Raw genomic sequence first — 25,556 nt, 5'->3', positions numbered from 1 at the left:
ATGTAAAATATACATGATAATGACTAACATGACAAATATAATTGAGCCGTTTTTTTTTAAATTGTGCTTCCGTATTCCAATAACTAAAGGAATGCAGAATCTATCTAATGCTCCCAGTTTTTAGTGGAGTCCGGGTTGATCATTCACTTTTGTTACTTTTCAGTGGACTGTCATAGATTGTTACTAGGCGATAACAATGTAACTCGCCCGATTTTGAACAGGTACATATTGTAACAGAGAATGACAAGAATTGTTCTACCTATTATGTACTGTTATTGAATCAGTCCAAGGTACCCTGATGCCCACACGAGATCGATGTAAAATGGGAATACAAACTCTCCACCCTACATCTAAGTCCACTCCCTTACACAACGGTTACCAAATCTGAAAACAGCAGAGAAAAGACATCAAGAGAAATTGTTTATTATATACAAAAATCAAAGTGCTGAGGCACTGAATCAAGGAAAACCTCGTATATATTCATTTAACCAAATTGTAAGCTAAATGAACCGATCAAAAACTTAGTAATTTTAAAGAGTTTGTTTGTTTGTTTGTTGGGGTTTAACGTCCGAGCAGCAATATTTCAGCTATATTCAGACGATGAACATGATATTGATGATAAAATAAACATGAAATGATGAAACGAAAAAGGGGTGGCATACAAGGACAATGGGGTCGACAAATTTTGATTGCCACTGGAAATGGGGAGATGTGAAGAACCATCTGTTTTAATCAAATGCATATCAATACTGCTTGTTTATTAATGTATTTATGGACCTTCGTTTCTTTTATTGTTTTTTTTTTTAATTTTTTTTGGTATTTCTGGCTGTGTACGTTTATTGTCCTCAAATTTCTTGACACTTTACACCTAAACCAGTATTTCTTCAAAAATATGATCTCTACTGTGAATCACTGACTATTAATATAAGATGGATTTTCAAAGTAAGAAAAAATCCACACTTTGAAATTTCGGGTTGGAGATGCATGAAGTAGAAATGAATCCTGTGGACTAGGATTTATATTTTAGCAATTTAAGATTCCAATCAAGATGGAAAGTCACGGATAAAGAGATGTAGTGAATACAGGAAATGTTATGTCTTTTTTTAACAAATGCACTTTGAATATAAATCCATCTTTTCTACTTTCCAAAACAAAAAGGTTAAAAGTGAACCCATACCCCATGAGTACCACTTTTATGATGAATCATTATTGTTCTTAAGGAGAGTGTCTTATACCTGTCTGCCATCAATAATGTATGTGCATTTCTTTCATTTTGTTCTGCATGATTGTTTCACCAGTATGTATTACATCAAAATACAAGTAACTCCTTTGTTTTGCGAACAAATAAATGCTACGAGATCAGACTTCATATTTGTAGTTTTTATTAAGAGATGTTGACATGTAGCAGCACTTTAGAATCATGAACTTTGTTTCATGTCTAAATAGTGTCCCAGCATAAAAAAAAAATAGTCCATTTTGCTTTTGTTTTCTTCTCGCTACATCTAGTGAAACTGTAAAAAGGGATTACCACAGAAAAGAAATCAAGGAAAAAATGATAACAGTGCCTTTGATAATTGTAAGATGTTACAATATGTACATGCATGAAAATAAACATGTATTTTAGCCACATTATATGGAAGTACAGAAACCTCCTCTTGATGAGAAATATTCTTACATGTACGTATAATTGTGTGCAAATTCAGGCAAAAATAGAGGTTGGGCAGTTCTCATTGTCAAGGTTTTTTCTGGGTTTTAGTCAGTTCTGGTTGATTGAAATGTTGCAAACAGTATTTCTGTAACATTATAATTTCTGTCCTACATTATAAAAAGTTAATGCAATAAATATATATTGTATAATAGTGTTCTGAAATGTTATTCTTAAAATATCTCTATCAGGCATCTTGATTGAGAAAAAATAAACACTTCTTTCTCTAAAATAATTTAAATTTATTTTAAATAAAACACAACAAACTTTATAGAAATGTAGTACAGTGTCCTTCATGAGCACATCTTTGTTTCAATAAATGTTAATAACAAGTAACATAAGTTAGACTAGAATAGATTACTTTTCACCTGACTGACAGGTGGTCATTGTTAAAACACCATCCCCCAATTACCAGGAAGGTCGTTAATTAAAAGTGGTTTGAAGTGGTGGGTTTAAAACAATAAATTAAAGCCATTTCATGTACTAGACAAAAGTTCTAAATACAGAAACTGGAAAAGGTGACTAATGATATTGCTGTAGGGCTTCTCCCATGTATGGTTTCTAGTTACTTGATGATTTATAATGATGTCTGGACCCCCCCCAACCCAATTTCAAAATATCTGGATCCATACCTGTATGTTGATTTATTTATGAGCAATTAATGTCACACTGTTAAGTACAAATTTGATACATGTATTATTATATTACAAATATCATAATTTCATGTATGAAATCTTTAATTAATACTGTATTGCATATGCTAGTTACCATAGTTAGAGTGCACATTTTTTTGTAGTTTTCAGTATAAATTTTCTGTTTACAGACATACAAATGTAAACTGCAAATTTTGCTAAGACATATGAAAACTGTTTTACACTATCAATGTTTACAGTAGACCTATCACCAGTTCTGAAAATTTTTAATCATTGTGTACATTGGAAGTGTATGAACAAACTTATGTATACCTTCACTTATCCAGTACATTGTACATGTATGAATGTCCCTGAAAATCAGCTGCTAGGAAAGGTCTACTTTTGGGTGCCTTGATATCCATCATATTTTCAATCCACTCTCATGGACTTACAATTTCTAACCTAATTGACTGTGTCCTTCATGTGTCATGAAAATCCTGTATCTAATTTTAAGATTTGCATTCTAAATGTATATCTTGACAATGCACTAAAAAAGAACCATATTGACAATCGATTATGACTTACATGTATATGGATATAATACACATGTACATTCTATACTGAATATTACATGCCAAAATCTGTATCACATGCGGTATCAACACAAGACTCAAACCACTTAGGGCTATTGGTCGCGGGGTGATATAGGTCGAGAATTGATACCCTATCAGATACAGATTTGGCATGTCATGTTCATCAAAACATATATTGTAATTATACTTTAAGTGTGTTCTGTGTAGAGTGTGATATAGGGTATGCAATGTAGGTCTAGGGGTGTGATATATGGTATGCCATATAGGTGTAAGGGTGTGTTATATGGTATGCCATATACCCGGTAAGTCTAAGGATGTGATATATGGTATGCCATGTAGGTCTAGGGGAGTGATATAGGGTATGCCATATATATGGATAGATGTGATATGCAGTATACATGCATGATGTGCATATCATTTTGTATGACTAAGGGTGCGATATAGTCCAGCGGTGTGATATAGTGTATGCAATATACATGTATGACTAAGGGTGTGATTTACATTTGTACAGTATGCAATATAGGTCTAGGGGTACACGAAATAGATCTAGGCTTGTGATTTAGGTATTCGATATAAGTCTAGGGTTGTAATATAGGTCTAGGAGTGTGATATACAGTATGCGATATAGGTCTAGGCCTAGCGGTGTGATATAGGGTATTTAAATCACAGGTCAGTCACAATGATAATGATTGAAAATTTGAGAATGGGGCAATTTCTAGTACAATCAAAATGTAATCAAATCATTTTTAACATATTTAGGAAAATTTTCAGCAGGAATGTCATAAGCGGGGATTCTTTATGCTCTAAAAGTTTGTTTGGCTACATATAAATATCTAATAATTACTAGATATTTCTCTTTTTGATAGATCAAGATCAACTACTGAATGAGATAAATATGCTACATGGCCTCATTTCATCCCAATCTAATTCAGATTAGATTTTAATTGCACCCCTTATTTTCTTTGTCGCATGACTTCATGTGACATAGAAAAAAGGGGGAGCAATTAAGATCCAATTTTATTTATATTGCCTTTAATTCTTACCTTTGAAACAGACATTGTTTATGTCTCTGCTTTGAAATCATATTAGTTTAACAATTCCATGATTCTAATATTTATTTTCTAGTTTAAATACTTCATATTGTTTGCTATATGTGCATTTGTTTGTTCATTCATGTACATGTACACATGATATATATACATGTAGGATTTACATGTATTTAACAGTACAATGTGTATAAAATATAGAACAACTTGAAAACTCTTAGCATATGTAAACTATTTTTTATCAAAATTGTTTACAAAAATACATGTAATTTACAAACACTTTACATAAAATACTTTCATTCCTTCAGGAACTTATTAGCGACTTCTTGCACTCAATATTTCAATATTTAATATTCATGTGATTTGCATAAATATGTGGTTATACGCCACGTAATGTTGCAGATCCTCGCCGTGTTTCCCGCCATAGTGTCATAGTTCTTGCTTCATACGAGATAAAGATGTACATCTTTTAAAATTATCTTACAAGTGTGTTCTACGTGTGTTCCTTGCTTGTACGAGAACCGGAAATTTACATGAAATGATCGGTAAGCCTTGAACATTATCCAGTTTCCGATTCATGCACCAGGGCTTGTTACAAGACTATATATGTCATATACATTAGCACGCCCAGATATATATGAAAGTAATCAAGGGAACCAATGTTATAGCGGTAATCAAAAGAATGTAATCCAGGGACAAAGACCAAACATGGAAAACAGACATACACAACAAAGAATATAAAGTAACTAAAACCATACAAACAGATGCGATCACTTCTAACCTCTTAAATTCTGTCAGAATCTGTCAGAAATTCTGTTCTACGACAGAAGATAGGACAGAAATCCTGACAGATCCTGACAAGGTCTGACAGAGGCTGTCCTGGGTCAGGACACATTTTACCCAATCCCTGACAGATCCTGCCAGAAACTTTCCTGGGTCGTGACAAAGAAAATACGAAAAGCTGTCCTAAACTGTCATACCTCTGGACAGTTCGGACAGTACATGATGTAATTTTAGAACAGGAAGTCCACGATTAATAAATGAAACCGTTTGGCTAATGTAAATTAGCTAACCCGATTAGGAAACAAATTTAAAAATTTAAAACTTTACATTGAATTTTCAATTATATATATAGAGGTCGTCGTGATCATCATCCCACAAACACTCGATCGTTGTTTATGTATGGCAAGCCGTTATGGCAAGCTTTTGTGGAATTTATTCCTCATTTATTGATATCAATAAATATTTAATAACATGTTAATAAATATTTATCAACATGTGCATAAATGATTTATTAATATCAATAAATAGATGAATTATTAACATGTTGATAAATATTTATTAACGCGTTGATAAATCATTTATTAATATCAATAAATAGAACGAATTATTAACGTGTTATTAAATCTTGTTCCGGAAGACTTGCACGCCGGGTAATATGTTATTGTCATTTCGGTACTTATCGATTTCGGCACATGATAACGGTAAACGAGATACCCGTTATATACACTATATTTCGTTACCAAACGGGTATATGTGTGTATACTGCTATATTATTCAGTATGAAAAGTGAAACAGCTTACTTCAAGACACACATAGGGGGTGACCATCCATTTTTTGATTTATTATTAGTGTATAAAATAAAAAATTTTAAGTATTACAATAAATCTTATAATTACGGTTAAAGAGTCCAATTCCTTTGAGAAAGTAATTTACTTTAAGGGCACGACACGGCTTGGGTTTTGTTGTTTTGTTTTTGTTTTTGTTTTTTTTGTTTTTCTTCAAAATTTACGACCCGATTAGTTTCCAAGGAAATATGTAAGATCTCAGTTAATCTAAGAACAATTATACCCCACCATACACACATTCACGCAATATATTTTTATATATTTATTTATTTTTGTTATATTTTTTCTTAAATAAAAAAATGTCACTGCCACATAAAAAATCTATAACGGTACATTTCATGTATGTAGGGCATCATATACATGTGACAGGTTTTGATGAACAAATTAGCTATTTATTGTGAAATTTGGCAAATAAAAATAAATACTGATCTAGAAGACGCAAGTGCTGATATTTTCTTGTGTATGAATTCCACAAAACTTGATTTTTTTTATGAACAAGAATGAATAAGAACTATCTTGGTATATATTATCCAGAAGTGTTTCCCTTCTGAAAACACGGAAGTATTTATATCACCAAGGTATAAAAGCTATGTGATCTAACGTACTAGCACATGGCAATACGCCTGGCTACCCGTGAAACTTAATTACACCTTAAAACACGTGGAGTAGATACGTACGTAGTCCGAATTTCCTCTGACCATGCAACCCTCCTCTTTTTTTTATTAGGATATTGCATATCAATATCCAAATAAAAAAGAGGAGGGTTGCAGGGTCAGAGGAAATTCGGACTAATACGTACGTAAAAGTCGAAAGCATTATATTTTTTTTCATTTACTTCATGCTTTACTTTAATAGTGGTTATTATCAAATATATGTTCTTATATAATTATTCTGTTATTAAATCAGATGTAGATTTTGTTTTAGCCACCTGTCCACAGATTGCATGCACTTTTTTAACCGTGTCCTTGTCGGTATTTATGCAAATTTTAAGTGGCTTTTTTTCATACTTGAATTAGGTTCCACTATATAGATAGGTCACTGCAGATAACATTATGACAATTTGTGGAAATAAAGCTATATTGAGACACCTCAACAAGCAAATCCAACATTTTTTTTCCTGTAAAAATTATACATGTTTTTCAAAACCTTATATTACATGTATGGAGATCCATAAAAATAAAAGATACTCTTTTCTATTTTGTTATGAAAATCTGTAGCCATGGTAACATAATATTAAATATACATCAGTTTCCATAACAAATTCTGGGTGCCTTCCCAAAATTAATTGTCAAAAAACAGGTTTTCTAAAATATCAGGCACTTAAAAATTGCCAGAAAAAGTAAGTTGGCATGGTATTATTGTAAAAAACAAATAAAAAGTACACTTTTTTCTGCTAATTTGTTCATGATTTTAATTCTTAAAGTTCGTGCGAAATTTTGCATTTTTGAAAAGAGTAATCAAAGGAACCAAGGTTATAGCGGTAATCAAGAGAATGTAATCCAGGGACAAAGAAAACAGCCTGTTGGTACAGGGTAGAGAATCCAATCCGGTGAGGACCTGAATCTTTCCGGATAGCTTTAAGCATGCATTTCACACGTATTCACCTTCACAAGTATTGCATCTATTTATGTACAATTGCTCTACTACTCACAATCAATATTTCCACCAAGTATCACCTCTTATTTTTTAGTTTTACAAAATTAGACCGGGTCAGTTTTGTGTAAGAAATGGTACACCTAAATCCCATTTGTATAGTGCAACCTTAAGGAGAAGGATTTATTTTTACATAGAAATATTTTGTATTTCTTGGAAAGATCTGTATATGAGGATTACAGAAATATCTAATTTATTTATATTGAAGAATAGATATTGATTCAAGAGTCAATCTAATACTTGCCCGCCTCCGATTCAAGAGGCAATCTAATACTTGCCCACCTCCGATTCAAGAGGCAATCTAATACTTGCCCACCTCCGATTCAAGAGGCAATCTAATACTTGCCCACCTCCGATTTAAGAGGCAATCTAATACTTGCCGCCTCCATCAGATTCAGTGCATCAGAAAACACTACCAACGAGAAAGTGGCATCAGTTGATCACTTACCTAACAACTGGTTTTTGTACCTGAAATATACCACTGTTTCTATGATGTCTATTTGCACTTTATTTTGACACCTCTCGCATATACTTACTACGCTTTTTTTTGGACACAGTTTAATCAGCCGTTAGTTTCTATATTAATCAAACTAGATTATTTGCATTTCTTTCTTTCTTTCTTTTTTCTTTGTTGTTTTTGTCAGATTTTCCATACTCTGTTTCTATTATTTGTGTTATGAACAAATATTGAAATATTATCAAGCCAACAATACCAGCTTTGGATTTTTACCGGTTGTTCAAATGCTGAAGTTGAGTTTAACAGTTTGTTTAATTTCTACAAATAAATAAAAAAAGGTCCAAGGATAATATCGCACAGATAACAAGGGACGTAATTATACACATTTTTGTAAAAAAAAAAAAAAAAAAAATCGCAAGTTTTTTGCCACTTCTTCTTTCACTGAGCTTTTCATGATCAAGTTCTAAGTATAATTTTCGGAGTGATGTAGTTTGTCTTAGAATAGATATAATATGTGTCGCCTCTATTTGAACACTTTCTAGTAAGTTGGGATCTTGTAAAGTACATTTGTCCCAAATAGAGTCGGCTTACTGTTCAGTAGGTAGATTAAAGATTAACAAATGGTCTATAATGATTGTCTATTTTTGGCCATTTGTGTTTTTTTTATAATGCATGGCTAATGTTCCCGTACTAGACACCATTGTTGAAATTATATTGTAAGGCTTTATTGTTTATGGATATGTTTATGTACCTGTCTTTGGAACTATATATCCAGAAACTAAGCGATTTTTTCGTGACACGGAGATATCTATGGAATAATGTGTAGCACTTGAGCAACTGAGAAATGCAGTTAGTGGAGACTATCGTGTATCTAAGGATATTTGTTTCAATAATTGTGACTTAAATTGATTTTTCTTAAATGTCCTTCGTTATCAGAAGGTGAATTTAAAAATAAAACGAAGAGTTTAGAAGTTCAGTATTAACCATTTATAACAATAACCCATACTTTAAAAAGAAAATGGGATTATCTTCGGACTCTTTTTTAATTGAATAAATATGTAATAGTGTCTACTTGAACTGACCAGACAGGTGCTTAAAGCATGCAAATTGGCCTCCAGCCTGTTCTTAATGAAAACACGGCTTCTGCCCTATTTTTTTTTAGTTTGTTTTGTTTGTTTGTCGGGGTTTAACGTCCGAGCAGCAATATTTCAACTAATTCAGACGATGAACATGAAATGATGAAATGAAAAAGGGATGGGACACAAGGATAATGGAGTCGACATATTTTGATTGCCACTGGAAATAGGGAGAAATGGGAAGGGTCGGGCAATTTAGCCTCCTGTGGCGGAGCCCTATCGTTCCTACTCCGGGAGAATACCACAGTAGAGTTCTTTAACGTGCGAGGAACGTGGCATCTTTCCCAACACGGTGCACCACTATGGTTTGCGGTCAGGTTTTCCGTATTATAGCCTGACAATCCCAGCATGTAACACGCCAGGGGTACCCCATTCCACCACCTGGGGCACACATCCCAGTTGTTCTGTGGGCAGAGCGCCCTAGCCCCTGGCTAGGGTTCTGAGCACTATTTAGTCGCCTTTAACGACAAGCTTAGCGCTGCTGCAGGCCTATTCTTTTAACACCCGGACCTGCACGGTTTTAGAAAATTTTAGAAAATTAATGACAAAAATACATGCAAACAAGATTTATTTACAATTTATAAAAGATACATTCAAATTCTTCTTTTAAAACTTGTATTTACATTTGATACATGTACATGCTTTATCTTATATGCTCCTTATTACTTAATTATCATCAACTTCAATGTTATTTTTAACTCAAGGAAACAACAGTTTTGTTCATATTTCGATATACATTAACATTCCATAGGTTTTTTGTCATGTGTTGAAATTGCTATTCAGAGTCAGTGTATACTAGTCCTAATTTGGTCTGTCCCCTAATCACAATGACTTCATTTAGGCTGGATTTCAACTGCAAAGACTAGTACAGCCTAAAAATGTAAAACATAATAAAAATCATCATTTTCATTAATATATATAAATATAATGTTCATTGTAATTCAGTACATGCACTGGAGCATATTTTCAGAATTCAAAATTCATTCTGGAAAGATGATACTACAGACATATACAGTATGCTAAATATGTGTGGGTATGATTACTTGTTTCACACCGAAACAGTTTTCTGCATGTACATCCATACTACTTGGAGAAGTTGAGTCCAGTGTTTTTTTGACTGCTTAGTCACTTCAAATGTCTTATATAATTTTCTAATTCTAGTCTATTTTTTTCTCTACACTTTAATTCGGAGAAAGTAGGTGTATTCCATATTATTCCAAAAAGCTGTATTAAAGAAAATGGTGTATTTTTACCAAAACATTTTGAAATTCTTACATTTTTATACTTAGAAGAACGGAAAAACTTTGAAAAATGTAGTAACTTCATAGCTGACTATTGTACTTGTGTGCTCCTTCTGGCTTATGTCACTAAATCATCTCCCTGAACTTATTCTACACTTCAAAGCCTTCATCCTGAAAGTTAAACAAGGATTTAACAGTAGTTCCTTCATGCTTCAAATACTTGGGCTTGTGTTTGACTGAGAAGTACAATCTGGATATAATTACACATATGCTGATAGTGTACACCAATCAATACAAATACATGTACATTGTACATACATATATAGAACAAAAACAATGAAACACGAAACATTGATAATGTAACGTTGATAAAAACAAAAAATATGATATTAATTTTTATAGTACATTTTTAGTACAATGGGGTATTGAGTTTTTTTGCCCCCATCAAATGTCTTGAAATAATATCAGATTACTTAATGACATGATGCATTATTCAGAATAAACTAAGGAGGAAGGTCTATTGTTACTCATCGATTTTGAGAAGGCTTTTGATTCAACTGAATGGGATTTCATTAAAAAAGCACATCAAAATTTTAATTCTAGTGAATCTCTTTGCAACTGGGTTAATATTTTATCAGGGGGCAAAAAGTGTGATAAATAATGGACACTCATAATTTCTTTGAATTAGAAAGAGGATGTCGTCAACGTGACCTTCTCTCACCTTACTTGTTTATAATTGGAGTTGAACTGTTAGCTATGAAGCTGAAATTAACATAAGGAGTACATTTGTACACGTGGCTGACAATAAAACCACACTGACTAAGCCAATATGCAGTTGATACAGTTTTATTTCTAGATGGTAGAGTTTCATCTTTAAGAGAATCACTACATTGTTATTATTTTGATTTCATTAAAAAAGCACATCAAAATTTTAATTCTAGTGAATCTCTTTGCAACTGGGTCAACATTTTATCAAGGGGCAAAAAGTTGTGGGATAAATAATGAACACTTCTCAAATTTCATTAAAATGTTATTATTTTGCTTTGATATCTGGACTAAGAATGAACACATCGAAGACTAAAGTGCTATGGGTAGGTAGTAAAAGGTTTTCGAATTTAATGGTATGCCACGACATAAAACATGATTGGTCATTTTCAAACTTTGGATATCTTAGCATAGATTGTTCATTATAGTTAATCCCTATGGTATTATTATACATGTAAGCTGACACTTCAGGGTAAAATCACTGTTGTGAAGTTATTAGAAGTATCAAAGAATATTAACAATCCATTTTGGAAAGATGTGTTTAAATTTTTTTTAAACATATTTTATTCAGAAATAGTTTGATTACAATAAATTACAAAACGTAATAGTAATAAGACAAGGATTGGGAAACAAGCATAGCTTATACTAAGTCCGTCTTCTTATAAAAATGACCATTTGTTTAGTACATGTTCTATTGCACACTCACATGTTGAAGAATATAATATGTGGCAAGGAGAAAAAGTATTTAGGAAAAAAGGGTGAAATGCATTAATAACGTGTTTTATCCTTTATCATTATCTACACCAAAACAATAAAAAATATGCAGTAGTACTTTAATATTTTGCATACAAAAAGTGACTAATGGTTTTAGATACTGACATAGACTAGAGCTTAAAACCTCTAAACATGTACATGCACCAAGAATGAATATTGGATACATGTATGTCATGAATGAAGGGATTATTTTGATGAATTTACACAGATAACTCATCACTGGACTTAATACTGACATATATTAAAACTTAGAAAAAAAAGCATTTCGTGGCAACCATTTTGGCTTTAATATCTAAAAATTGGCGAATAAAACTGGCAGCTGGTGATTTTTCTGGCGGCAGAATTTTGAAAGCCAGAGAAGCCCCTGATTGATGGTCACCTCGTCTTCCTTACCACCATTTTTGTTATTATGAAACAAATGCCTGCGCTTAAAATTGCTCCCCTCCGTCCTTGACTTGTATACTAAACATTTTTAATCTTCGTTCAGCATGAACAAGATCCAATATACAATATTCGTGCCTAGCGGTCCTGTCGTGCTAACTGTTGTCTGAAGTTCAGTTTTTGTCGTCTTTTTTTGAATATTTAATGCATATTGTAGCGTCTATATTTTATGTGAACGAAGTTGTCTTTTATTTCAGTCAGCTGCATCCGGTGTAACGTTTGTATTCAATCCATGTCTAGAATATTTTGTTATCCGCCTCTTGAAAATATTTAAAAAAAAAAAAAAAAAAAAAAAAAAACAGACGCGATCCGGGTGGTGGATTTGATGGGGTGCGACAATGCCTTATACATGGAAGTTGTCAGGTTAAATAAGCATGGTCTGACCGTGAACCATCTGAGCTTAGTGGTATGATTATCCACGTGACATTTATTGAAATTAGTTTTCGAACCTGAATTTAACATATGCCAAGCTTTCATGCATTTTAGCGGAGATACGGGTAGCATTGATGTTAATCTTCGGAAATTCTACAAAAGGAGACCCCCTGTTATTTTTATCCAAAATTGAAGTGCGTCTCTTCTGGGCTCTTAACTTCCCAGTTTCATCCCAATTGTTATGACTGATGAATAACGAAAATTTCCGAAAGCAGTAGGATTTAAGTTCCATCGGGAGACGGACAAAACTGTTTGAGATTACGGAATGTATGATCAAATGTCGGGAGGTTCCAGCCGAATGACAAGTTTATCAACAATGTGCATGTACGCGCTATGTTTCAGCTATTGTCCTTAGGAAACTTTTAAACATTGCTCAGGGATCTGTTTGTTTGTCTATCTGTCTGTCTGTCTGTATATATATTAAGATAACGTTAACTTATAGAATGTTAGAACTGTCAAATTTGTGAGCAATTTTTTTTGGCCGTTCCCTCCGCGGGACTCGAACTCGTATCGCTGTGACATCTATGGCAACACCGCCTGCACTAGGTCCCGCGCCCTAGACCACTCGGCCAGCTAGGCTTACAGATGTCACAGCCTAGCTGGCCGAGTGGTCTAGGGCGCGGGACTTAGTGCAGGTGGTGTTGCCATAGATGTCACAACGGTAGATATAGCCTAGCTGGCCGAGTGGTCTAGGGCGCTAGACTTAGTGCAGGCGATGTTGCCATAGATGTCACGGATCTGTTTAGTGGATTGCATGTTCCGAGCTTGTTTTATGTAATACATTATAACAGTGTACTATATGGACATGCTCCATAGTAATGATACAGGCAATTTTCGCGTGTATTATTAAATTTTATTTCAATTTTAGGTCTGTGTAAATAAATATATTAAGTGATCTGTCTATGTAACTTTCCTTCATGCTAATTCACGATCGAAAAGCATATAACCAATACCGTATTGTGAGAGAGACAAGCGCATGGCCTACGGGAGTACAAATACGGAAACTGAAAATAATAGCGAAGCGATGTGAACTCTACGGTTATTACGTGTACTTTCTAAATTTCCCGTAAGGTTCCCCAATATACTTACGAAAAAAAAAGTCATGTCCCGGAAGTAAAAAAAGTGACTGTCCTTACGGAGAAAATCCATCATTTCCTTCAAACAAACAAATAAAAAAATATAGGTTAAAATGACGTTTCAGTAAAAAAAATAACTTCAACTTATCTGATAGTATTCAAGTCTTTTTCTAATTTGTTTACTTATTTAAAAACGCGAATGTTATGGTTTTAAAAACTTTGGGAAACACGTGGATGCACGTACGTGTATCTCCGCTGTTATACTGTTGCTGTTTTGAAGGACATAACCCGCCATGAAAAAATCAATATAACTCCGATTATATTATCAAAATCGAAGTATAACTTTTCTAAGATAGGAAAGGCAATCATTTTCTTGTTTTAAATTTGCAGCTGTCGTCTGAATTTTGTTTACGTCACATGATATGTGTAAAATATTCCCACCATTCGTGGAGAACTGTAATATTTCCGGTATCTGTACAGATTGATCTGACATGTCAAAACTGAAATGGATGCTGCTAGAGATGCCCTTAAGGGATAAAGATGTAAAGTATTGCGAGGTGCTATAAAGTTATTGACCATTTCCAGATCGAGGGGAAAGGGGAGTATAAGGTTGGAATTTTTTTTTTTGGGGGGTGGGGTGTTCAAGTTATTCATTTATTGAAGAAAACTCCCCCATTAATTAAAAAGACAAATTTTAAAATAGAAATATTGATTTTGCTTGCTGCTTAAACATAAATGAAAATATTGCACTTGGGAAGCAAACATTTTCAACCGAGTCGCCTCCTCTTTGTAATGTCCATTATTATTTTTTACGAGTCTCGCACAGACGGTACATGTATGGTAAAGCTCACCGTTCTCGCTGATTTAGGCAATGCCTACCCCACATCACTTTAAGAATGGTTAAGGAGGTATGATCAGTTTGTATATTTATTCTTCAATGCTTATCGTTTACATGTTATAAACGTTTATAAATTAAAAAAAAAATAGCACGGTACTGTACTTAGGTAGTCTTTTTCTCACACAGGAAGAAAGAAAAAAACATATACTATGCGTTTTACCTATAAAAGTAAGGGTTGATCTATCTTGAGTCTCCCTGTATATCAACCATTTGTAAACTGTTTCTCTGTAACAAACCACGACAGTAGATATTATTAGTAGGTTCCAAGACTCTTGTAATGGTCTGTTATAAAATTTTACTGTAACAAGACAGGTTACTTTGTAAAAGGTCGAGTTATATTGTTCTCACCTATGGTTACCCATAACAGTTCAGGATAGTTCATAACAGGCGATAATAATATTGTTCAAGTTTATCATGAAATGCGACAACCAAACACGGTTATAAACAGCAACCAAAATAATATAATCATCTTTCAATACACATGACAATCCACGACAGTCCATGATAGTCAACACAAAATTGTCATCACCTATCAAGAACTGTAACAGTTTAGGATAGGCTATGACAACCGGACACATTTCTATCAACACCTATCACGATCTTGGACGGGAGATGACAGTACATGTTAGGTGTAGAGTAATTACTATAAACTCCTGTTATCACCTGTCTTAATTCATGACAGTATTTCATTGTTTTCCCACAGTCATTTATCAGAAACTTGCAGTACATAACAGGTCAAAAATCACTGTCCCTGGACGGACGGACAGTACTATTTTTAATTCATATATTTTGGTTATCTGTGTTATTTTCTTTTAATTCTGATGTAAATCAACTCTTCCTTTTACTGTTTTCCCCACAAATATTAAATGTACTAAGTGTGCAGAACAAAGCAAAAAATGGCGCGATTAATGAATTATCATATGACCTTTAATGACGACTTTGATGAGATGGGTCATGTTCTTATTGTATGACTTATGATGTACAGTTGTTCTCAACCCCGATTGCGATTGATATTGCATACAACGAGGACATACATTTTTATAACGTGTATTTGTTTAACTGATTATCAGTTTTTTTTGTTTTTGTTTTTGTTTTGTTTTTTTTGCTTGTTCGTTTGTTTGGTTTTTTATTTCTATTCAAACAAGACTTTATCAAAGAACTCCGACCTTTTTTTACCTGATTTTAGTTCTGTATAATAGTGTAATATTTTTCCACATGCACGGCCAGATTTGAAAGGGGAGGATTGTGATCAATCCGAAATACTTTTATCCAGGTGGAGTTGTTGTCTCTTTGAAATATTCACCATATTCATTTTTGCAGGTTCAACGTAACATTTCTCAGTTCCAAGTTAAAATTTCTCAGTTCTAAGTTGACATTTCTTACTTCCAAGTTTAAATTTTGCAGTACCAAATTGACATTTCCCACTTCTAACATGGAAGTGAGAAATGTCAAGTTGGAACTGCAAAACGTCGGCCTGAAAGTGAGAAATGTCAACTTGGAAGTGAGAAATGTCAAATTGTACTGAATAATGTCTCGTATCAGTCGGGAAATTAGAAAGAAGTCATGGCACTACCGGTCTTTCGTTGTATCTACCTCGCTTTTCTGTAAGCTAGTTCGAAATCCAAGAGCAACTGATCAGCACACCTTGTTCAGTCATACCAACAATTATATATTTTCTGAAAATATATCATAAAATTTCTAATTAAAACAATTAAGATTTCCGTGCAAATCCCACGATAAAAAGTAATGACATTCACATGCAACTAACATAAAGACCATGTCAATGAAAGTATCATAAAATGTCTTTTAAAGTCATTGTTTTAGGAAATAAATATGGAATGTCTTAAGACATGTCTCAGACCCGTCGTACGATGTAAACGGAAGCTATCAAAGAACTATGATCATTCTAAGACCGTCTTAGGATTATGTCACGTTGCTTATGATATACAGCCGGGTATTTTTTTTAAACTGAAAGTTGAATACAAACACTTTTTAAACTTTGGGTTTGACGTTACGAGTGATATGAAACACGCTGGCTCTTGAAATGCGGTGGACGTCCTCATTCATCATTTGGAAACTTCCAGTCGCATAAAAAATAAGGGCCTCCATTTTTTGTAAGGAATCTGGAAATGGCTGTGATCGTTTGGTCAGGCGTGTGAGGTCATTTTGGAAAAATCTGCAAAGCTAAAAGATCAAAGGCCTTGACAAACTGTACTTGCGTATATTTTCCGCATCATCCAAATAATCTAATTGGTTATCTCTGTCTCTGAATATTCTGTTTCGTCTTATGCTATCCCTTCTTTGTGTGAGATGAACATACACAGCGGCCATGTTTGTTGTTATTCTTTCAAATTAGGATATCTTAAGTCATCTTCAGTTTTAGAAGTATCCTAAGATCATCTTCGAATACCTGGCGAGGTATCTTAACTTTAGTACAAATGTTAGAACGTATCTTTAAGTTAAAATACTTGGGATAAAGATACATGTATGTGCTAAGACAATTCAAAAACACGCCTAATTCCTAATAGAGCTTCGTGGACATGGCCCCTGGTCCTAGCACTCACATGTAAACAAGCTACAAAGCTATGAGCATATTAAATAGGAGATGTGGCAGATTGCCAATGAGACAGTCACCAAATGCCAATTATAATCGAACAATTAAAATTTTACAGGTCACCATACATTAGAAAAACCAATCCCTTTACGCAAGCTGTAAAAGGCCCCCAAAAATGAATTGAAACAAGATAAAAAAAAAATAAGATTCTGAAAGAATTGCACTTTATAATACAAATCAATTGAAAGGGCAAATATGTCATGTAACTCTTTCAGAGTTATTTTATCCTGGCTTCGAACTTTACATTGGCAGTTCCAAGCCACCCCTCCTTACGCTGGAAAAGTTTGATTGACTATATAGTAAAAATTAAAAATCGCAAGGTCAGTCAGTGGAAACTCCTTTTCAGAATTTCTGAATCCACCATTGCTTAAAAATCTGCTTGTACATATTAAAAAAAAAATTCTTGAAACTTCTTCGCGAAAGATGCACTATAAAACATAACTCAATATCTTCTATATAAGTAGTCCTTTATTAGCCCTACATGCGGATGATTCGGGAAATTAACGAGTGATTTAATTAAGCCTTCATGTACACAATGTACATTTAGTTTGACAATAACAGACAAGTCTATTCTCTCAGAAACATTGACTCCTTACATATTTACATGATAACGGTAAACAAAACAGAACGACACACCTTAAATAAAATTACATTTACCATATGTCAACATTGGACAGATGAGCTTGATAATGATACTCGAATTCGTGTACTTTTACACTCTTATCACAGACTTTCAAAATATGTAAAATGTAAAATAAAGAGTCATGTGATTATATTAAACACTGTACCTGATTTACTTAAATTTACACAAATCGCCAGATTGTAGTTTTACATTACTTGTCAGTGGCAAGTCTTTCATCATATCATCTCTTGGATGTGATCGAATAAGTGTGTGTGATAATTTGGTATACATGTACATGTATATCTACTTCTTAGTTGTACAAGGTTTATATTTGTGCACGGATTATAAAATTCATCAACGATGCTCTTTGTTCACTTTTTAAAGATTTTTACCCAACCAAATTTTGTACTTTTTCGCGCCTAGACGAGAGTTCTACATGACATGGAGTGGGAATCACCCTGGGTTAAAGTAGGAAGAGCTTGACGCATACTTGTCAACATATAATTGATGAAAACCCTTGTAAAATAAGTAAGGGGTCTGGGGACCGCTTAAGGTCCCCAGTAGATCCAGGTCAAAGCCCCTGTAGGGGACCAGGGGACGAACCCTCCCCCCGGCCGAAAACGAAAATAAGGAATTTGGAGGAAATTTGATGATGTTTTCAAGGATCTGGTCAACTGTTTATTTTTGTAACGTAATTTCTTTCCCGGACAATTTCTAAAAAAAAAAAACATTAGAATATTTTTCTTAACCCTGAACCCTGAAAGAGGATCAAAATCCGTAAGCATGTATGTTGACGTGGGCTTTTGACAGTTCATCTGTTTGATGTTAGAATCTTTTACTGAATAAGTTGATATAGTCCGATTTTCATCTGACCCTGTAATATATGGATAGAAGAGACTTAAGTATTTGAAAAATAAGAGGTGGGTTGTATGGACGAACGAAATTTAGATTAATTGAAAGGTTGATACCGTACAGTAATTAGTCAAAATTATCATTATTTAAGGAGATCCGTAAATATTTTTGGAGGTCCTTAATTATTCACGGACCTACATGAAATTCGATTTCAGGATATCCATAAATATTTAGGAGCTCAGAAAGACGAATTTCGGAGACCCATTAATAATTCAGGAGGTCCTGAAATAGAACTACATGTAATAATTACATGAATTATAAATTTGAGTAATTCCGTGCCTCATAAGATGGAAATGCCTTCATAAACGACTAGACGTGCATGTCGAGTTAGTATGGTGATCGCCTCCTGTGTGATATTAGAAAACATTGAAACGATATGATAACATGTGAAATTTTATAATTGATAAGAACAAAATCGAATCATGCAGTGACAGGCAAAATCATACGCCTTAATGGGATGACCTTGCGTCAGTGCTTGAAGATACTAACCTCCATTGTGTACAAAAGTAAGCAAAATATTTTTTCTACTGACTTAATGTTTACTATTGTTGATCGATTTGTTATCTAAATTCGTTATAAGAATAGGTACTTGCAGGTCGAAATGTAAACTCATGATAAATTTCAAATATAATTAGGTTCTTTAACTGTAAAAGTGCGATCGTTTTTCTTTCTGTTTGCTTTTGTTTTTGTTTGGGGAAAGTAACATTCAATGAAACGATTACTAAATGCTGGCTGTTGTATCATTTTATAGTAAATGTAGTCTAGTGGCGGATCCAGATAAAAAATTGAGGGGTGGTCCCAAATGAACATCAGTTGGGTTTAAACAGGGTTGCAGTAAGTAAAAAAATATTTTGACTACTTAAATTCATCAACACACACACACAGATCATGTACTTACAATGTCAAGTGTGTTTTTGTTTGGTACTATATTTACAGAACATAGTGAGTGGTTATACTAAACTGTTTATTTTAAAAAAAGTAACCCATTTTTGCTTTCAGTAAGTTTCGTTATATAGAAAAAAACAACAAGTCTAGTATACTTATTTATAAATCAACTCAGTAATTATATCCCACCTGTTTGAACAATAAATGCAGACAGGCATCATTAAGTCTGTGTATAACTAAGCACAAAAAAGGTATACCGCTGCCGGACTGTTTTCGGTGGCGTTAAATTCACAAGTGTTGTTGTTTCAGTTCATGTCAGAGGGACGGCAGGGGCGGGTCCAGATACTTTGAAATGGTGGGGTGCCATATGCGGTTCGATCCTCTGAGGGTGCTAGGAAATTATTTACCATATTTTGTCTGTTTCACACTTGAAAATGACATTTTTTCAGTAAAAATGAGGGGTGCAAACCCCCTTCACCCCCTGGATCTACCACTGGGTTTGGCATGTTAGACAAAATGTAGTTGTCATTTGATTGTCACGCCGTAAAGTATTTCTATCACAATTAAACCGTCAAACTTGTACAGATCTTTTATGTCGATCTGGTTTATCAATTTGGGAGTACAGTTAAGGACGATGCATTGTAACTTCCGCATGCGATAACAAAATACTTCTTTACTTTGTCAAATTAATTCTACGTTTTGTTCCAAAGGTCACGATACCTTCATAGAATGCGGGGCTGTTGTGTCACAAAATATTGGAAGAAGGGAAAAAAAGAACATCAGAAAAAAAAATAGATGGTTCACATGTGAAAAGCCCCTTAATTAGTATACACACACAAAAGTATAAATTCAATGACATAGGTAAATGCATTGAAGTAAACATTAGTTCATGCAAAAGCTTTACAGTGGTTTTAACTCTATTCATTTTTTTTTACAGAAGACGATGAATTGCTTAGCTTTATACAACAAAGTTGAACATTCCATTGGAAACTTATTTTCTGCATACGCAAGCCTTGTGTGTAGACGACCATGGTTTTTCATTTTCATTCCTCTTATGATTAATGGACTGCTCGGCATAGGATTGGTTAATTTGAAGTCAAACAATGATGTTGAGCAGTTGTATACACCGAGCAACAGCCAGGCTTCAAAGGACAGAGCGACACTTCAAAGAACCTTTGCTGATTTTTCTATTAGCAATTTTTACGTTAAAAGCGAAGTAGAAACCGGTCTATATGGCGACATAATTTTTGAATCAAAGACGAAACAACAAATTCTTCAGGCAAATTCTATATCAGAAATGAAACACGTTGTCCACGAAATTGAGTCAATGAAATATGACGCCGGAAGAAGTTTTTCCGATGTATGTGCCATCAGAAACAACAAATGTGTTGTAGATGGGAACATTATATTTTCAAGCTGGTTTTCAAATCATCTCAGTGCTAACAACATACCATATCCTGGGACTGGCTCAAATTCGTTAGAGGGAATTTTCGGTGACACAATTGTTGTTGGAAATATTTTAAGGGATGCCTCCGTGGCTAAATTTCGATTTCATTTGAGACACAATTCAGAAACATCAGTTTCAGAGTCGAAGAAATGGATGGACAAATTTCTTACCAAAATGAAAACAATAACAGGAAACAATACAAACATCTTTTATGCACATTCAAACTCTCGTGACGAAGAATTAAATGCTAATGTTAGTGGTGACATTGTATTTTTTTCGCTAACATTTCTTCTGATGATAGTATATGCCACCGTAGCAACATCTAACCGTAACTGCATTTCCGAAAGAAGAAACCTCGGACGAGCCGGAGTTATAGGAGTTACATTTTCAATTCTAGGGGCATTTGGTCTATGTTCAGCTTGTGGATTGGAGTTTGTTAGTATTGTTGGTGTAATGCCCTTTCTCATAATGGGTACGTTTATTTTATTTAACAGACAGAGACATGAACAAAAATATGTCATAAGAATATTTCAGAAAATTTCTATTTGCTTATGGAAATATTATAATGGAGTCACTAAATTACTTTCTTTGATATGAATTCTACTGCAATTTTGTATCAATTTGTCATCCTTTCTCGTTACCATGAGCAAATCAAACGTAAATTATTTGTAAAATTCAGGCACCTGGCACTTTATTTGACAGTGAGTTTAGTTTGGTCATTTTTCGTCTCTATGTTATTTGAATTTGCAACATAATTCAACTTTTTTGCAAAAAAAAATTTGTATCCTAATATATGTAAACACCAAGCTACCATTATTCTTGTAAGCACACAAAAGGTACGGTTAATAATGTTTTAATGTAGTTTTATAATTCTACAGAACTGACTGATTTCCTTAAATAATTACTGTAGGTATAGGATTAGACGATATGTTCCTTCTTCTTTCTGGTTTGGCTGAAACATACAACAGTAAAAAAGAACATAACCCCGAAACCCGTATCTGTGCGACCATGCGTTCAAGTGGTGTTGGAATCACAATTACCACTGTCACTGACTTGTTAGCCTTTTTCATCGGTGCTTCATCATCATTCAAAAGTGTGAGGAACTTTTGTGTGTATACAGGTAACTTTAAGATCATAATAGTTATATACCACATGAGTAAGGACAGATAAATATTACCCGAATTTAAGTTTGTACCTACTGGGAGCCTCTAGCTATTCTTTCCTCTCATAAAAATGTCCTTGCGTTTTTGGTTTTGTCTTATTTATGAAATATTTGACAAATTGTGAAATAAAATTTTGTTTACTGCAGGGCTATAATATTGCATCAAGTACACTATAGTTACACCACAAGGATAAGAAAACCAAAACTAGTTTTTACATATATGAATGTAGCAATAATAAATATTATTTGTCAAGCAATTCAACAGCTTTTTCTACTGTGATACGTTTGTTTTGTTTTGTGCATGATTAAAGACGAAGATGCGACTTTACGCAGTAAACACAGTTTACCTAATTGACATTTTATATTGCATGGATGTGACTAACTAATAATTAATGTTTTTACTCCCACTTTGGGAGCAGTATATTGTGGTGCCCATCCGTCTGGTCGTCCACCAACATCTTTTTTTTAGAAATATCTCTGAAACTACTTATCACAGCCACTTGGCATTTTGACAGATTTTGAAGCTTTATATAATGTAGGTATGTCATTTCGTGAGATTCATTTTCAAAGTTAAGTAACATCACTCACTTTCCTGTTAAAAGACTTCAGTCATATTTTAATCATAATAATGATATGGCGGGGAGCGGGGATAATCTTTAGTGAGCTTTGATAACAGTTTTTTTTCTTGTTTTGAATTGTTTTAGGTGTAGCCGTGTTTTTAAGTTATTTAAACTATGTGACATTTTATATTGCGTGCTTGTATTTACACGAAGAACGTGTTGCCGCTAAAAAACATTTCTGTACATGCCAACCTATTACGGAAAAGAAGCTTGAGAACCCATCCAGGATAGAGGACCAAGTATTTAACTGCTGCTGTACTGGTATTTTACCAAATTCAAGGGATGATGTCGAAAGTATCCTTGAGAAATATCCAGCCCAGAAATTGTCCGAATATGTTCTCAGAAAACCGATAAAGATTATCATCTTACTCCTTTTTGGAGTCTATTTAGGATTTTCAATCTGGGGATCAACAAACTTTCAACAAGGTCTTGTCTTGAAATCTCTTGTATCTGACGACTCGTACTATTACAAATACAGCGAACTGAACGAGAAGTATTTCTCTACTCGTTATATTATATCAGTAACAATACCAACACCAATCAAATATTCTGACAATGCCAACTTGATAAAGGTTTCAAGACTACAAGACTCCTTGCAAGGTATAAAAGAAATTAACAGTGTTAAATCCATTAATTGGTACCAGAGCTTTCGATCATCAGCAGGATTTGACGGTTCGTCGGAGCACAATTTCATCGCTTCTCTGCGCTCGAAGTTTCTTCCAACGTCGCCCCAATTTAAAAACGACATTAAGTTTGACAGCTCCAATACATCGATTACTGCGTCACGATTCTACATCTTTACCAATCAGATAACAGAATCATCCGAACAGGGCAAGTTAATGACAAAAGTGCGCGAAGTAACTGCATCGTCACAATTGCCGAATGCAATTGTTTACGCACCAGCATTCATATTTTTCGAACAATATGTTTCAATCTTGCCAAACACTTTGCAAACACTTGGTATAGCCATTGCTGCAATATTTGTAATTACAGCAATTTTTCTTCCACACCCAGTTTTGATTTTGTTTGTTACATTGACATTAACAATGATTCTTGTTGGATTGTTCGGCTTTATGTATTTCTGGGATTTGACACTAAGTTCTATCACAATGATACACATCATAATGAGTGTTGGATTCTCCGTTGATTTTAGTGCTCATATTTGCCATGGCTTTATGGAAACAGCTTCAACAGATAGAAATGATGGAGCAAAAGGAGCATTAAGAAGAGCTGGTGGTCCGATTTTTAACGGGGCTATGTCTTCTATTATAGGAATCGTTGTTCTAAGTTTTTCCAAATCTTTCATTTTCCGTTCCTTCTTTAAAGTAATGTTATTGATCATTTTATTTGGGGCAGCGCATTCTCTGCTTTTACTTCCAGTTGTTTTATCTTTGTGTGGTCCAATATTTGCATCAAAAAATGATCCCACAGGACAAGATAACGCAGGACTTGATGTTGAGTTAAAAGAAACAAGGATTAAATCAAGACATTAAATAAACTTATTATGTACTGTTTTGATGATCTGTAAATGAGACTTGACCAATGAATAAGCGGCTTTTGCATAGGCTTTATTGTTACTGTTTATATAGTTTAGGTATCTTTTATCTCAATCCTAGAGTAAAGTGGTTTTAAATGCATGTATGCTAGTTGGCAATGAATGAAAATGATCAAGTGAATTTCATTTTTACAAATGTAGCTCACCTGGCCTACAGGACCATATGAGCTATTGCCATCAACTGAAGTCCGTCGTGGTAGTCGGTAAAGAAATTTTCAAACATCTCCGAAATTCCTGTTCAGAATACAATAATATTTTATAGCACTAATACTATTTCTTAGGGTGTCCTGCACAAAGTTTATGCTTCGTATGTTTGATCCATCATTACTAAAAATAGACCATAGAGTTCTGACACCATTTTTCGGCAAAAAATGTTTTTATTTTTATAATTGTATCAGAAATGAGAAAACTAAGTTCAATGAGATATATTTTCGTTTAAATATTTTTTGAGTTATTTACTCTTTTATGTTATTTTATTACTGTTTGTTTTGGTTTTGTTTTTGTTTTTTGTTTTTTTGTTATTCATGCGTCTAAAACAATCATCAATAGGTTTTCAACACCAGTTATTATATATTTTTCAAAAACTGTGTAGACATATTGTGAGTGTAATAAAAATAATTAGAATGTTTGCAATTGTAAAAATTTGTTAATGCCTGTTAGGAGTTAATGTCCTTTATAAACTCTTCTGAAACCACATCTGCTTATGTACTGAAACATGATATGGTTGTTGTGACCACAATGCCTTCTACAAAGGTTCTTTTGTGGCCGAGTTGGAGGCAACAATGAGGTAAGTAAAGGGACATCTTTAAATGATAAAAGTTTAGTTCCAATGATCAAATGATAAGACTTCATGTTTTCAAATACTTAAGGCTCTTGTTCATGTAAGCTTTCTGTTCAAGTAACAGCTAAACAGTTGAGAAAGTCATCATTTTCAATGTACATTGTTTTTTCCGTTTGCTGTTTGAAATCAAATTCGTTTGTGGAATGAGGCACCATTTGTGTGTAAGAACCGTTTCTAATCAGGCCTAAGTTGTGAAATTTTGTTTTTTGTCTATCTTTATTAATGCTATGTTGTAAAAAATAAAGTGGTGTTGCCAATTAAGATGTTTCTTATTTATAGTTAAGATTAACCACAGAAGAAGTCTAGTAGTCAATTTTGGACAGCATTTCTATCAACTGTTCTATATACCTAAAGTGCACAGACATGCTGTACTTTATTATACTCTGTAAAACGGACACATTATACTAATTTACTTAAATAT

At 33.8% G+C, this 25,556-nt stretch overlaps 1 protein-coding gene and 1 long non-coding RNA gene across 2 annotated transcripts; one reads left to right on the top strand and one right to left on the bottom strand.

The window, feature by feature from the left end:
• Nucleotides 1–203: 203 nt before the first annotated feature.
• Nucleotides 204–25,396, top strand: LOC148596822 (patched domain-containing protein 3-like). Its single transcript, XM_088564302.1, has 4 exons — nucleotides 204–221; nucleotides 20,448–21,429; nucleotides 21,868–22,077; nucleotides 22,824–25,396. Exons 2-4 carry the CDS (start codon nucleotides 20,454–20,456, stop codon nucleotides 24,230–24,232), a joined length of 2,595 nt encoding a protein of 864 aa, XP_088420428.1. The 5' UTR covers nucleotides 204–221; nucleotides 20,448–20,453; the 3' UTR covers nucleotides 24,233–25,396.
• LOC148596823 (uncharacterized) lies at nucleotides 9,439–17,514 on the bottom strand. Its single transcript, XR_015919220.1, has 5 exons — nucleotides 16,071–17,514; nucleotides 14,638–14,702; nucleotides 13,593–13,658; nucleotides 10,172–10,262; nucleotides 9,439–9,722 (listed from the first exon to the last, which is right to left on the bottom strand). It is a non-coding gene; the product is annotated as an uncharacterized LOC148596823 (long non-coding RNA).
• Nucleotides 25,397–25,556: the final 160 nt, after the last annotated feature.

The sequence above is a fragment of the Perna viridis genome, chromosome 15 (assembly GCF_037379345.1).
Source record: "Perna viridis isolate PV_CMFRI_1.1 ecotype Kerala chromosome 15, ASM3737934v1, whole genome shotgun sequence".
NCBI classification, from domain to species: domain Eukaryota; kingdom Metazoa; phylum Mollusca; class Bivalvia; order Mytilida; family Mytilidae; genus Perna; species Perna viridis.
This window is presented reverse-complemented; position numbering and strand designations above follow the sequence as displayed.